The sequence below is a fragment of the Nematostella vectensis genome, chromosome 2, assembly GCF_932526225.1.
Source record: "Nematostella vectensis chromosome 2, jaNemVect1.1, whole genome shotgun sequence".
NCBI lineage: Eukaryota > Metazoa > Cnidaria > Anthozoa > Actiniaria > Edwardsiidae > Nematostella > Nematostella vectensis.
Window position 1 is genome coordinate 5,568,556 of NC_064035.1, and position 13,928 is coordinate 5,582,483.

General features: G+C 40.3%; 1 protein-coding gene and 1 long non-coding RNA gene across 2 annotated transcripts; one reads left to right on the forward strand and one right to left on the reverse strand.

Annotated features, from left to right (window-relative positions):
• Positions 1-407: 407 nt before the first annotated feature.
• Positions 408-13,637, reverse strand: LOC5505215 (ubiquitin-conjugating enzyme E2 E1). Its single transcript, XM_001626025.3, has 7 exons — positions 13,309-13,637; positions 12,849-12,984; positions 12,300-12,350; positions 8,992-9,124; positions 3,600-3,644; positions 2,063-2,165; positions 408-1,398 (listed from the first exon to the last, which is right to left on the reverse strand). The coding sequence occupies exons 2-7, from the start codon at positions 12,974-12,976 to the stop codon at positions 1,301-1,303; spliced, it is 558 nt and encodes a 185-aa protein (XP_001626075.1). The 5' UTR covers positions 12,977-12,984; positions 13,309-13,637; the 3' UTR covers positions 408-1,300.
• Positions 12,900-13,729, forward strand: LOC116613041. The gene is made up of 2 exons (XR_007307065.1): positions 12,900-13,026; positions 13,114-13,729. It is a non-coding gene; the product is annotated as an uncharacterized LOC116613041 (long non-coding RNA).
• The last annotated feature ends 199 nt before the right edge of the window (positions 13,730-13,928 follow it).

A 13,928-nucleotide genomic window follows, 5' to 3' on the forward strand; every position in this document is an offset into this window, starting at 1 on the left:
TAAGCGAAGAAAACAGCAAATGGCCATCTCTCTCTCGTTGTTGGGTCTTGTTGATATATGAACATTGACAAATTGGATGCACGAAGTGCCTGGAATTAACGGTAATAAAGAACTCCACTTCCCCTTGTTATTAAACTTCAGTCAGTTACCTAAAATCTATCGAGATACAGCATGCGCGGATTAAAACAAAAACAAACAAACAAAAAAGAAACAAATACGGTTTGTCTCCGCTAAGAGAAAAAAGAAAATACGATGGAAGAATTTTGCGAACAGAGCTCCAGATTGCTTAGAAATTACTTTTCTTTCGGTCTTTTCTCCCAATTTTGCGCGATCTCTTTTGAATTCTGACAACCTTAACATAATATTGCAGAAGGATGGAATGTAATTGATAAATAATAAACAAAGTGTAAGGGTTTGACTATATCATTTGTCAATTCTTTATTCTGTACTGATTTAATTTTCTTATTTTACAAAGTATGCAAGTTATTTCATTTAAATAGTCTTCGGATAAACCACAACCCTACTCGCCCTGCCTGCGCCCCGCTCCGCATTCGAGTTGTCCCAGGTCCGTTAGTCTTTTCGCTTTCTAATCCTTACTTGAGTACATATTTCAAATTGTTTCTTTGTATTGCTTATATCTCTTCAATAACTTAGACCTACATTTCTCAAGGCCATCTCTTGGTATTCTAAAGGGTTGACTGAAGGGGGGAGGAGTAAGTTTTCGAGAACGTTGCCAGAATACAGTGACCCCCACTATCTCAAGGAAAACGAACAACAGAGAAGTTTCGAGATATCGTGAAGTTCAAGTTGTTAGAGATAGCGGAGTTCGAGGTATCCGAGTCAGAACTCCAATGAACGCTGCGGTCTTAAAGTACTAAGATGCCTGGTCAACAGCGTTAAACCTCGTTATCAGCGTCTTCTCGGTCTATCAATTCAAAATGGCGGCCAATCTTAGAATGGCTGCGGGGCGAATAAGGAGGCCATTGCAAAGGCTGAGTCAAGTCACCTCAGATAAGACCACAGGAGTATTGTGCAAACATGTTAAGTGGGGGGAATAAGGAAAATTTACACAGCCCCTATCTTTCTAGAAACATGTAGCAAAAAGGAGACAAGCTGGAAAAAAAATAAATTAAGAACGTTCGCGATGCGTACATTTCCAATGGGGTCGCACTTCTAGGAAATCTCGGTACGATCTCCTAAGTATAAACTGCACATCGCGAGCATTAGGTATGTTCAAAGAAGTTAAGGATGCTGACGGGACTAGCTGATGGCAGTAATAGCGTTAGAAGGTATTTGAGGGTCATGTCGCAAACCGTTTGGTCCATTCTCTTGCAGTGTTATCATGTTCCTCGCGGTTTGTGAGATACTGTGTAGCGATGCTTCCAACAAGGGGATCGGCTACAATGGGAAAAAAACACGCGGACCCATGAGACCATTAGAGGAAGCCCATGGGACCATTAGGGGAAGTCCATGGGACCATTAGGGGAAGCCCAAGGGACCATTAGGGGAAGCCCATGGGACCATTAGGGGAAGCCCAAGGGACCATTAGGGGAAGCCCATGGGACCATTAGGGGAAGCCCATGGGACCATTAGGGGAAGCCCATGGGACCATTAGGGGAAGCCTAAGGGACCATTAGGGGAAGCCCATGGGACCATTAGGGGAAGCCCATGGGACCATTAGGGGAAGCCCAAGGGACCATTAGTGGTAGCCCATGGGACCATTAGTGGTAGCCCATGGGACCATTAGGGGAAGCCCAAGGGGCCATTGGTGGTAGCCCAAGGGACCATTAGGGGTATCCCAAGAGACCATTAGGGTCAATCATGGTCAGTCATCTTTTTTGGGTTATTCAAGAAAACTTTGGCCATTATAAAGATAAATATGTGAGCAATTATTTGTTTGAGTTTGAATGTGGAGAAGGGGATGGAAGGGGGAGAAAGAGTTGGGAGGGGAGTTGTATAGGAGGGTTAGAATGAGATAAACGGGAATGAAAGAGATGAGAGGGGAAGAATATGGAGGAGGATATTAAACTGTTAGTTCGATAACGTCATTGAGCATACGAACCTGGGTTGCAGTCTGTTAGCAGCGAGCAGATAGACAGTAGCACTTTAGACATCGTGAGGGCGGGACTCCAGCTGTCCTTTAGTATATCCAAGCAGATGTGTCCCTACAACAGAACACAAACAAGTGACAAAACATGGGTATGTGACAGAACACAAGCACGTGCCAGAACACAAGCACGTGCTACAACACAAGCAGGTGACAGAACACGAGCACGTGACAGCACATGAGCACGTGACAGAACACAAGCACGTGCCAGAACACAAGCACGTGACAGAACACGAGCACGTGACAGAACACGAGCACATGACAGAACACAAGCACGTGACAGAACACGAGCACGTGACAGAACACGAGCACGTGACAGAACACGAGCACGTGACAGAACACGAGCACGTGACAGCACATGAGCACGTGACAGAACACAAGCACGTGACAGAACACACACACTGTGACAGAACACAAAGCACATGAGCACGTGACAGAACACAAGCACGTGACAGAACACGAGCACGTGACAGAACACAAGCACGTGACAGAACACAAGCACGTGACAGAACACAAGCACGTGACATAACACAAGCACGTGACATAACACAAGCACGTGACATAACACAAGCACGTGACAGAACACGAGCACGTGACAGAACACGAGCACGTGACAGAACACGAGCACGTGACAGAACACAAGCACGTGACATAACACAAGCACGTGACAGAACACAAGCACGTGACAGAACACAAGCACGTGACATAACACAAGCACGTGACAGAACACAAGCACGCGACAGAGCACAGGCACGTGACAGAACACGAGCACGTGACAGAACACACGCACGTGACAGAACACGAGCACGTGACAGCACATGAGCACGTGACAGAACACGAGCACGTGACATAACACAAGCACGTGACATAACACAAGCACGTAACAGAACACAAGCACGTAACAGAACACAAGCACGTGACAGAACACAAGCACGTGACATAACACAAGCACGTGACATAACACAAGCACGTGACATAACACAAGCACGTGACAGTACTCGAGTACGCGTTGGTGAACAGGAAACAAGATGCATACTGGTGACACCTTTCTGGATGCGCCATTAAAATATGCTAAACTAAACATTGCTTTGAAATAGTTCGATCAAAGAAATGTCTCTGAGAAGATGTGTACGATAACAAGATTGTCCGTAAGTAGAGTTGTCTGTTTACAAGATTGTCCGTAAGTAGAGCTGTCTGTTTACAAGATTGTCCGTAAGTAGAGTTGTCTGTTTACAAGATTGTCCATAAGTAGAGTTGTCTCTTTACAAGATTGTCCGTAAGTAGAGTTGTCTCTTTACAAGATTGTCCGTAAGTAGAGTTGTCTGTTTACAAGATTGTCCGTAAGTAGAGTTGTCTGTTTACAAGATTGTCCGTAAGTAGAGTTGTCTGTTTACAAGATTGTCCATAAGTAGAGTTGTCTGTTTACAAGATTGTCCGTAAGTAGAGATGTCCGATTACCTGAGTGTCTGTTAGCGGGGATTTTTTTTGTTACCTGGCTATTTATGTTGCAGTGATATATTCTTGTTCTGAATGTAATCTACGGAAAAAAAAACTTCATAAGTTCAAACGCAAACGTATTTATCAAACAGCTCCCTCCTGTCTACTGTACTGAACAATGAGGCCATTTTCGTGGCCACTTTCGTCTTTTCTGTCGAACCATGAGGTTTATGACATCGCTCTCCCATTACTTCAGTCCATCCTAAAAAGGGACATTGTTTTCAGCAGTAAACCGCCGGAAGAAAACATGCTAAAAGTAAAGCCGTACGACAAACTACGACAACTTTTAAGTACAAAAGAGTGTTAAAGAGCTATAAGGAATATTCAGGAAAGTGTTGTGAGTCCATTCTCTACAAAAACAAGAGCAAAAATTGTACTGAAATCAAACACAGCGCGCGCTCGTTTGCATTGAAATGGCGTCATTATAGTGCGCGCGCATACAAACAACGAATTTGAAATATTTATTGCTTCAAAACCTATCTATTCCTCGCTATTTTTCGTTCTGTTTCAAGAAAAAGCTGCTGATAAAGCTATGTTTGCTCCTATAGTGTGTTATCGGCCACTCTAGAACTCTATTGTAGCATTTTGGTCTCTCTCTAGGGTCTCTCTGCGGAGCTCTGTACTCAGTGATGTCAATTGACGAATGACAGCTTGCCTTAGGCAAGTCCCTTTTATAGTGCGCGTTCGTGTTTAAGCAAGTCAACACGAACGGCATCAAAAACGGCGCGCGCGCTCACGAATTGTTGAAAAAACGCGTTGACGTCCGTGATCGCGCGCGTAGAACCTAAAATTAGGGAAAATGCCAGAGGAGGATGGACACGGGTCACGTGCATTGGCTCGGCCAATCAGAAGGCGCCAAAAAATATATTTTTGCTTAAAAGTTTTTCAGGGAAGAGCTCCCGGACAACTTTGCTTTGGAGCAGATTCGTGGTTTAATCGGTAAGTTTACGTGTTGGTTTTGTCCAATATGAACTCATAGATAATTAGAGATCAATCTGACAAGCGATAGAGAAAAAGCCAGTTGTAATTATGGAGAACGCAGCACTTGAACTGGAGTGTCGAACTGTGAGATGACGAGTGTCATCAAAATAGCGAATTTACATTTGTAGCAATATCGTGAAAAACCGGCAAAATTCATAACTTGCAGGCCACTAAAGCAATTAATTTGTGTACAAATCTAAAGTTGGATATTTTTCCTATCGCAAAACGAGATGGATCACCATCGCACCTCGTACCGTTTTCGTGTTATTCGTTGACCAAATTCAGGAATTTTATGCGATAGGATGACGAATAAGTTATATCGTCCGCCATGATAAAAACATACGTTCAAAAAATCAAGTGTCGTTGTAGTTTTGGTCAAAATTAAATGGTTTCAATTGCTGCTGATGTTTAAGGAATATTGTTTGTTTATAAAGAGCTATATAATAGTACCTGCTTTGTGATTATTATGCTCTAGATTAAAAAGTAAGAGACAAAATCGCCAAAACTATGATAAGAACACGAAGACGAACGAAAATATAAAATACTTTTTTCAATTTCAGTAGATTTTATTTCAAATTTGCTTAGAATTAATTGATTACGATGTCAAATGAAATGAGACAACTGTTGTTAAATTTATAAGGGTAATTGGCCCGAACCATGCTTCCATTTTTGAACACTAAATTTGTTTGAGTGATGATTTCAGTAAGTTATTTGATTTTGGCACAAACCAAAGTTCAACGTTCAAGTTCAAGTACTTCAAGTTCATAAAACCTTTTACTTATATCAATCTAGCCAAAACAAAGCATAGATAAACTTTCAAATTCTGAAAAGGGAATTAAATTTGATTGAAATTTGAATTTTCTACAGATCCTGGCCGCGCGAAAGGAGATTGAATCGAGTGAAAAATTCCAAGTTTTGGCGGGAAAATATTTTTCCTTAAATCCGTTAAAATTCAGAGACGGTAATACCACAAAATATTGGCGAAGTATTTTCTATTGCAATGCTTCCAACAATGGAGCGAAGAATAATTTAAAGTCGAGAATTGTATGCGAAAAAAGAAAATATCGTTTTGTTGTAGGTTTCAAAAACAGCGCGCGCTCGTGAGAATGTCGTCATTCTTGATTGCAAATGCAGCGCGCGCGCACAATGCAAAAACAATTCAAAGACTAAAACAATATCTGCTAAATTTTGCAGATTTGTTTCCTGAAGTTAAATAATCATTTGACTACCAGGTTAAGATATAAAGATGACGGCAAAAATTGTAAACACACAACGTTCTTCAGCAATAACTAAGAAGTCACGAAGACGGGAACCGGTTTAGCTCGCGCATATGTTTTCTCATGTAATTTGGTTGACATCTCGATCTACGTCACAAATGACTGGACCCGGGCCTTTCAGTTCACGGCCTTTTTTCCGAAGGTTGACCAAAATACCTCAATATTACAGATTTGAGTTATTCGCGCGAACGCGTGTTTTATATGGTCCATACGAACCACACACCATTTGGAAGATGAAAATAAAAAGAATTGACAAAGTCTATCAACTCTGAAAGGTTATATGGACTTTAACGCCATCTCATGACTACTACTACATACGGAACTTGTTTTGTTTTGCATTCGTGTTTGTTTACTAGAAATTACAGTGTATACTTTTGTTTGTATGTAAAGTTTACTTAATAGAAAATCTGGAAACAGAATTAAATAATACGGTAGCTGTTATTTTCGTGCCATTTTCGGCAAATTCTTACCAAATTTGAAATTTGTCTCGTCGACATCAGGCAGCAAATGAGTGAAAATCGATATTTTTCCCATCGTGCCCCGCGCGCCCGTGTCCACCCTCTTCTGGGAAAATGCCGTTCGAGATTTCCTGTCACGGACGTCAACGCCGTTTTTCAGCAATTCGTGAGCGCGCGCGCCGTTTTTGATGCCGTTCGTGTTGACTTGCTTAAACAAGGACCTGCGGTATAAAAAACTTGGCCTACCTTCAGTGGTTTAAAGGAATAATTTGATAGCTTGGCCTACCTTTGGTGGTTTAAAGGGATAATCTGATAACTTGGCCTACCTTCGGTGGTGTAAAGGGATAATCTGATAGCTTGGCCTACCTTTGGTGGTTTAAAGGGATAATCTGATAACTTGGCCTACCTTTGGTGGTTTAAAGGGATAATCTGATAACTTGGCCTACCTTTAGTGGTTTAAAGGGATAATCTGATAACTTGGCCTACCTTTGGTGGTTTAAAGGGATAATCTGATAACTTGGCCTAACTTTAGTGGTTTAAAGGGATAATCTGATAACTTGACCTACCTTTGGTGGTTTAAAGGGATAATCAGATAACTTGGCCTACCTTCAGTGGTTTAAAGGGATAATCTGATAATTTGGCCTTCCTTTGGTGGTTTAAAGGGATAATCTGATAACTTGGCCTACCTTTGGTGGTTTAAAGTGATAATCTGATAACTTGGCCTACCTTTGGTGGTTTAAAGTGATAATCTGATAACTTGGCCTACCTTTGGTGGTTAAAAGGAATAATCTGATAACTTGGCCTACCTTCAGTGGTTTAAAGGGATAATCTGATAACTTGGCCTACCTTCAGTGATTTAAAGGGATAATCTGATATTTTGGCCTACCTTTGGTGGTTTAAAGGGATCTGATAATTTGACCTACCTTTGGTGGTTTAAAGGGATAATCTGATAACTTGGCCTACTTTCGGTGGTGTAAAGGGATAATCTGATAGCTTGGCCTACCTTTGGTGGTTTAAAGGGATAATCTGATAACTTGGCCTACCTTTGGTGGTTTAAAGGGATAATCTGATAACTTGGCCTACCTTTGGTGGTTTAAAGAGATTATCTGATAACTTGGCCTGCCTTTGGAAGTTTTAAGGGATAATCTGATAACTTGGCCTACCTTTGGTGGTTTAAAGGGATAATCTGGTAACTTGGCCTACCTTTGGTGGTTTAAAGGGATAATCTGATAACTTGGCCTACCTTTGGTGGTTTAAAGTGATAATCTGATAACTTGGCCTACCTTTGGTGGTTTAAGGGATAATCTGATAACTTGGCCTACCTTTGGTGGTTTAAAGGGATAATCTGATAACTTGGCCTACCTTTGGTGGTTTAAAGGGATAATCTGATAACTTGGCCTACCTTTGGTGGTTTAAAGGGATAATCTGATAACTTGGCCTACCTTTGGTGGTTTAAAGTGATAATCTGATAACTTGGCCTACCTTTGGTGGTTTAAAGTGATAATCTGATAACTTGGCCTACCTTTGGTGGTTTAAAGTGATAATCTGATAACTTGGCCTACCTTCAGTGATTTAAAGGGATAATCTGATAACTTGACCTACCTTTGGTGGTTTAAAGGGATAATCTGATAACTTGACCTACCTTTGGTGGTTTAAAGGGATAATCTGATAACTTGACCTACCTTTGGTGGTTTAAAGGGATAATCTGATAACTTGGCCTACCTTTGGTGGTTTAAAGGGATAATCTGATAACTTGGTCTACCTTCAGTGATTTAAAGGAATAATCTGATAACTTGGCCTACCTTCAGTGATTTAAAGAGATAATCTGATAACTTGGTCTACCTTTGGTGGTTTAAAGGGATAATCTGATAACTTGACCTACCTTTGGTGGTTTAAAGGGATTATCTGATAACTTGGCCTGCCTTTGGAAGTTTTAAGGGATAATCTGATAACTTGGCCTACCTTTGGTGGTTTAAAGGGATAATCTGATTACTTGGCCTACCTTCAGTGGTTTAAAGGGATAATCTGATAATTTGGCCTACCTTCAGTGGTTTAAAGGGATAATCTGATAACTTGGCCTACCTTCAGTGATTTAAAGGGATAATCTGATAACTTGGCCTACCTTCAGTGATTTAAAGGGATAATCTGATAACTTGGCCTACCTTTAGTGGTTTAAAGGGATAATCTGATAATTTGACCTACCTTTGGTGGTTTAAAGGGATAATCTGATAACTTGGCCTACTTTCGGTGGTGTAAAGGGATAATCTGATAGCTTGGCCTACCTTTGGTGGTTTAAAGGGATAATCTGATAACTTGGCCTACCTTTGGTGGTTTAAAGGGATAATCTGATGACTTGGCCTACCTTCAGTGATTTAAAGGGATAATCTGATAACTTGGCCTACCTTCAGTGGTTTAAAGGGATAATCTGATAATTTGGCCTACCTTTGGTGGTAATCTGATAACTTGCCTACATTTGGTGGTTTAAAGGGATAATCTGATAACTTGGCCTACCTTCAGTGGTTTAAAGGGATAATCTGATAACTTGGCCCACCTTTAGTGGTTTAAAGGGATAATCTGATAACTTGACCTACCTCTGGTGGTTTAAAGTGATAATCTGATAACTTGGCCTACCTTTGGTGGTTTAAAAGGATAACCTGATAACTTGGCCTACCTTTGGTGGTTTAAAGGGGTAATCTGTGGGAAAGTGAATGTCCAGGAAGAAAACACCCCCCTCGTATACAGATCCGGGAGGTCCCAGTATGGTAGAGTACCACTCATACAGTTTGTCACCCTTGGGGCCGGCACTAGACATAAGACACATGTCATTCATTAGTTATTCGAAAATGCAAGCTTTTAATGAGGATCAATATATTTAAATTATAGATACATTTGTCTAGAAATTGTTTTTTTAAGTAAGGAATAAAGACCATCGTAAAGCTGGCAGGCAACTCAGCAGGCAACTCGGTGAAGTTAGCAGGCAACTCAAATGTGATGATTTGTGTAATATCTCGGCAGGTATTTGGCCGATTGTCACGAAATTTTGACACGATTGTACAAAAAGTACAAAAAACATATTCATGCATGTATGATATCAAATATTATTAATCACGTGACTGTGTGACGTTGAATGTTCCAGCAGGCAAGTCGTTGCATCACAATTGTCGCAATATCTACGTCCCATTTTCACCGATAATCATCAAACTTTAACATAAGTGTACAAATGTAATAACGAAGACAACGCCGTATTAGTTATTCTCATGACGTCATCAATCACGTGACCGTGGGAAAAAACATTTTTTCGAGTTCCTATTGAGAAAACATTGCGAAACTTTCGAAATATGACAAATAGTACATGGGATTTTACAATTATGAACTTTAAAAATATGACGTCATCAATCACGTGACCGTGGGAAAAATTTCGACATCTAGTCTTCTGAGTGAAATAACAGTACAAAACATTCGAAATATCACAAATAGCACATGGGATTTTACAATTATGAACTTTTAAAATATTACGTCAATCACGTGACCGTGGGAAAAAGTCTAGAGTACGTGATTTACTTGCATTGCATCAAAAGTTCTAGAGCATATTATCCACAGTCATGTGATGAAGCATTTACAGCATTACGGAATTCTCACTGATGTACAGCATGGCTTTAGAGCTAAACGATCAACAGTAACCCAGCTAATTCTGACAATCCATGACATGGCCAAGGCCATTCAAGAAAATAAGTCTATCCATGCGGCAGTGCTAGATTTTAGCAAAGCATTTGATAAAGTTCCCCACGAGCGTCTTATCAAGAAATTACAATACTATGGCATTCATGGTCCCTTGCTGTATTGGTTTATGTCGTTCCTTAGGAACCGTACCCAGACTGTTGTCTGCGATGGTAAACGATCCTGCCCCTCACTAGTAACATCCGGGGTCCCTCAGGGGACAGTGTTAGGACCCTTGTTATTCTTATTGTATGTGAACGATCTGCCTGACAATTTGAAGTCTTCAATAAGACTCTTCGCTGACGACGCCCTGTTATACGGTGTGATTGTAAACGAAGAAGATGGTGACCAGCTTCAGGAAGATTTAAAGAGATTAGAAATGTGGCAAAGCAAATGGCAAATGGTATTTAATCCTTCCAAGTGTAAGTCCATCTGCATATCCAATAAGAAGATCCCACCACAGAGGTCATATGTTTTCTGCGGGGTACACTTAGAGCAGGTCCAATCTATTACGTATCTAGGTGTCATCCTAAATGATGACTTAAAGTGGTCAAAACATGTTAAATCAACTTCAGGAAAAGCAAGTAAAGTCATGGGCATGATAAAAAGGAACTTCTGGAACTGCCCCCAAAGAGTAAAAGTTACCGCTTACACAGCAATAGTTCGTCCTACGTTAGAATATGCAAGCGCCGCCTGGGACCCTCATCTCCAGAAGGACATCGCCTCCCTCGAGAAAGTTCAGAGGAAAGCAGCACGATTCTGCCTTAGAAACTACATCCCTACTGCAAGTGTCACCAAAATGCTAGGTGATCTCCAGTGGTCCACCTTGGAGTTAAGACGAACAATGGCACGACTTACCCTCCTTTACAAATTGAGTCGAGGCCAAATTGACATTGACACAAACATGTATCTCCGGCCACACCAAGATCTCAGAACTAGAAATAGTCATAATTTTAAATATTATCAAGAAAAAGCTACAAAGAATAAGTATTTTTATTCTTTTTTCCCCCGAACGATAAGACATTGGAACACTTTACCTAATGAACTTGTCGAGCTAGGCTCAATCGAACATTTTAAGCGTGACCTCGAAATCTATCTTAATAATAATAAGAATTGAATTTTAATTTTATAATTTTATTTCTATATATTATTGAATTGTATTATTGAATTTTCTTTACATTATTTAATATTTTATATATTCTATATATACTTAGTACCTATCCATGTATATATGTATATATTTTTATTTACTTATCTCCTTATTTATTTATTTATATGTAAATACTTTTATTTAAGGTTGGTGTGATATCGCAAGATTTTTTACCGACTAAATAAATGTAGATGTAGATGTAGATGTAGACTTTAATAAAAACATACAGCAGGCAACTCGACAGTACAGCAGGTAAATCGTTATGCACTTGGAATATCGTATTCGTCGTTGTTTAATGTTCACTTTTTGGTACTTATACGTGATTTACTTTAATAAAAACGTATAGCAGGCAACTCGACAGTACAGTAGGTAACTCGCTATGCACTGGGAATCTAGATTTCTGAGTGAAATAACAGTACAAAACCTTTGAAATACGACAAAACAAAACATTTAACAACTACGAATACGATATTCCCAGTGCATAACGAGTTAGCTTCTGTACTGTCGAGTTTCCTGCTATATGTTTTTATTAAAGTAAATCACGTACAAATGCCAAAAAGTGAAGCTTGAATAACGACAAATACGATAAAGTTTGTTACACAAACTTCCGTTGTGTAACAACAACAACAAGTGAGTGAAGATGACTTGTTTGGGTATGCTAAACCGCACACAGATATCAAATACGATGTACATATTGACTTTGCATTTTAAACATCATCGCAGATGTAAACTATCAAATCTTGTTACACGCAACGTGAAGGCAAAACACGAAATGAAGTGAACTGTAGAATCAATCACACGAACCAGGTAACACTGACTTGCGCGATTAAATGCAGTCTCGCACGTGGGATTGACAATGCTAGCAAATGTTGTCTGACCCGCACGGGTCAATTGCGGTATAATGGCTCGGCCTAACGATAATGTTTCAAGAGGCTTGGGGGGACAATAGGCAAGATAAACGCAATAAGCGTGGGGCATGTTTTATTTTTTTCTCAGTTTCGATAATACTAGACGGTATAAAAAGAATTATTTTATTATAAATTATGAATTGGGTTAATAGCAGTTGTGTGTGTGTGTGATGAAGAGATAGGTATTCAAGACAACAAAAGTACCTGCAATTTGGCGGCGGATCTAACGTTATCCCAGCAAGTTCTCTTTGTATTCTGCAGAAAACACCAATACTAACATGAACTATAATATAAGTCTAGCGACGAACGAAGCGGAACTGTGGATTAAAAGATCCCAAGGGAAAAAACCCTAATTGAAATGGTGCGAGGTTCTTTCAAAGACCACTCAAACTTCACGCTCATCTTTCGGTTGGTTTTCTGAGGCGCATCTCATTCCTATCTTGTGAACGGTAGAGTTTCCTCGAAAATGACGGCAGAACATAGTATTATTGCTCGCGGGAGTAGCGTAGAAGGAGCGCATCATTTGAAAGTAAAACACGCCATTTAAATGAAGTATGCAAATGAACTTCCGTCAATCGTGAGTTTGTCATCGACGGGATCGTGTTTCCGAATCTTTGTCCAGGTCTCGAGCCTCGTGCTTAGAACCCTGGCTCATACCGACCAAGACTTCCCCTACGGTTAGAATATACCTAATATATTTCACGGCTCGGTCTATGGCTAAACCATTAAAAATTTAAGCAGTCCGGTGAATACCTCTTTGCGGCCGTAGATAAAGTCTTGGGGCTCTTTGCAATGGTTGAACCCCGTGGCTCTCTCTTAGGAGTTCTCTGCGAACTCTCGGCTTCACAGCTCTGCGGTTGCCCTGGCTGAGGCTCCGACATCCTTGGATCTTAGGACACAAGGCAATACATTCTATTGTAGCCCAACAGGGGTTAGTTTTAAAAGCCGAAGCAATAGATGCGTGACTAGGGTTTGAGATTTCTCCACTTGACTCCATCTATACTCTTTTCTATTTCAGCTTCAGAATTAGAAATCTACCCTTGAAAGCTTGCAATGGAAGCTAGGCTACAGGTTTGCGAAGTTAATAACCTATATCTACATAACACAAGGGAGTTCGAGTCTTCAAAGAGAGCAGAACAGAGCCAAGATATTGTACTCAAACTCCCAGCATCCATGATGAAACTGATAATTATCAGAGTCGAATTGGAATTACCTGGTTACTGGCCCGGCCGTTTTGATTGCGTTGTAATAGTATGGATAAGGTATACTGGTAGACACGGAATGGTTAAAGTAGAATGATACAAGCGCTTCAGTCTTTACCCGTCAGATGAGAGACGTTTGTCCAAACGTGGTAGGGACCGCTGGCGCTATGTCTTGACGATTCAGATGTCGCTTGTGACGTCAGCTGCCGTCTTTTGGGTTGATGAGATAAGCAAATAATGATACGACGTACTGGGGTTTGGAGAGACAAGAAATAGACTCCCCTCGACTTGTTACAATTTGCGTAGTATGTGTTTTAGCCATTTAAAGAGTACCTAGATGTTTTGGAAGTAATACAAAATCAACCATCTAAACGGTAAATAAAACCGTAGTGATATCCTTAACAATGACTTCAATAAAGAAACTAATTATCATGATTTTGTACACATGTAGCAGGTGTAAGAACTGTTTGGACAAAACTCGCTGTTATTTGACATTTTCAAGGTTTAGTATGGCCTCTATGGTCGTTTCTGCCCTCTGAGATGCTTTAAAGGATAGTTAAAGCAAGAAGTCTTAACTTTAGGGGAAAGGAAATCAAATAGCCAGTTGTGAATGGACGGGGAGCTTTTCGAA

What these genes read in the sequence shown, in the direction of transcription:
- LOC5505215 (XM_001626025.3), bottom strand. Translation starts at nt 12,976, where the DNA reads ATGTCGGAGCCTCAGCCAGGGCAACCGCAGAGCTGTGAAGCCGAGAGT. An exon ending in TTATCTACGGCCGCAAAGAG is followed by an intron (nt 12,351 to 12,848) that starts GTATTCACCGGA and finishes TGTTTTCTGCAG; the next exon opens with AATACAAAGAGAACTTGCTG. An exon ending in ACTGCAACATAAATAGCCAG is followed by an intron (nt 2,166 to 3,599) that starts GTAACAAAAAAA and finishes GTTCTGTTGTAG; the next exon opens with GGACACATCTGCTTGGATAT.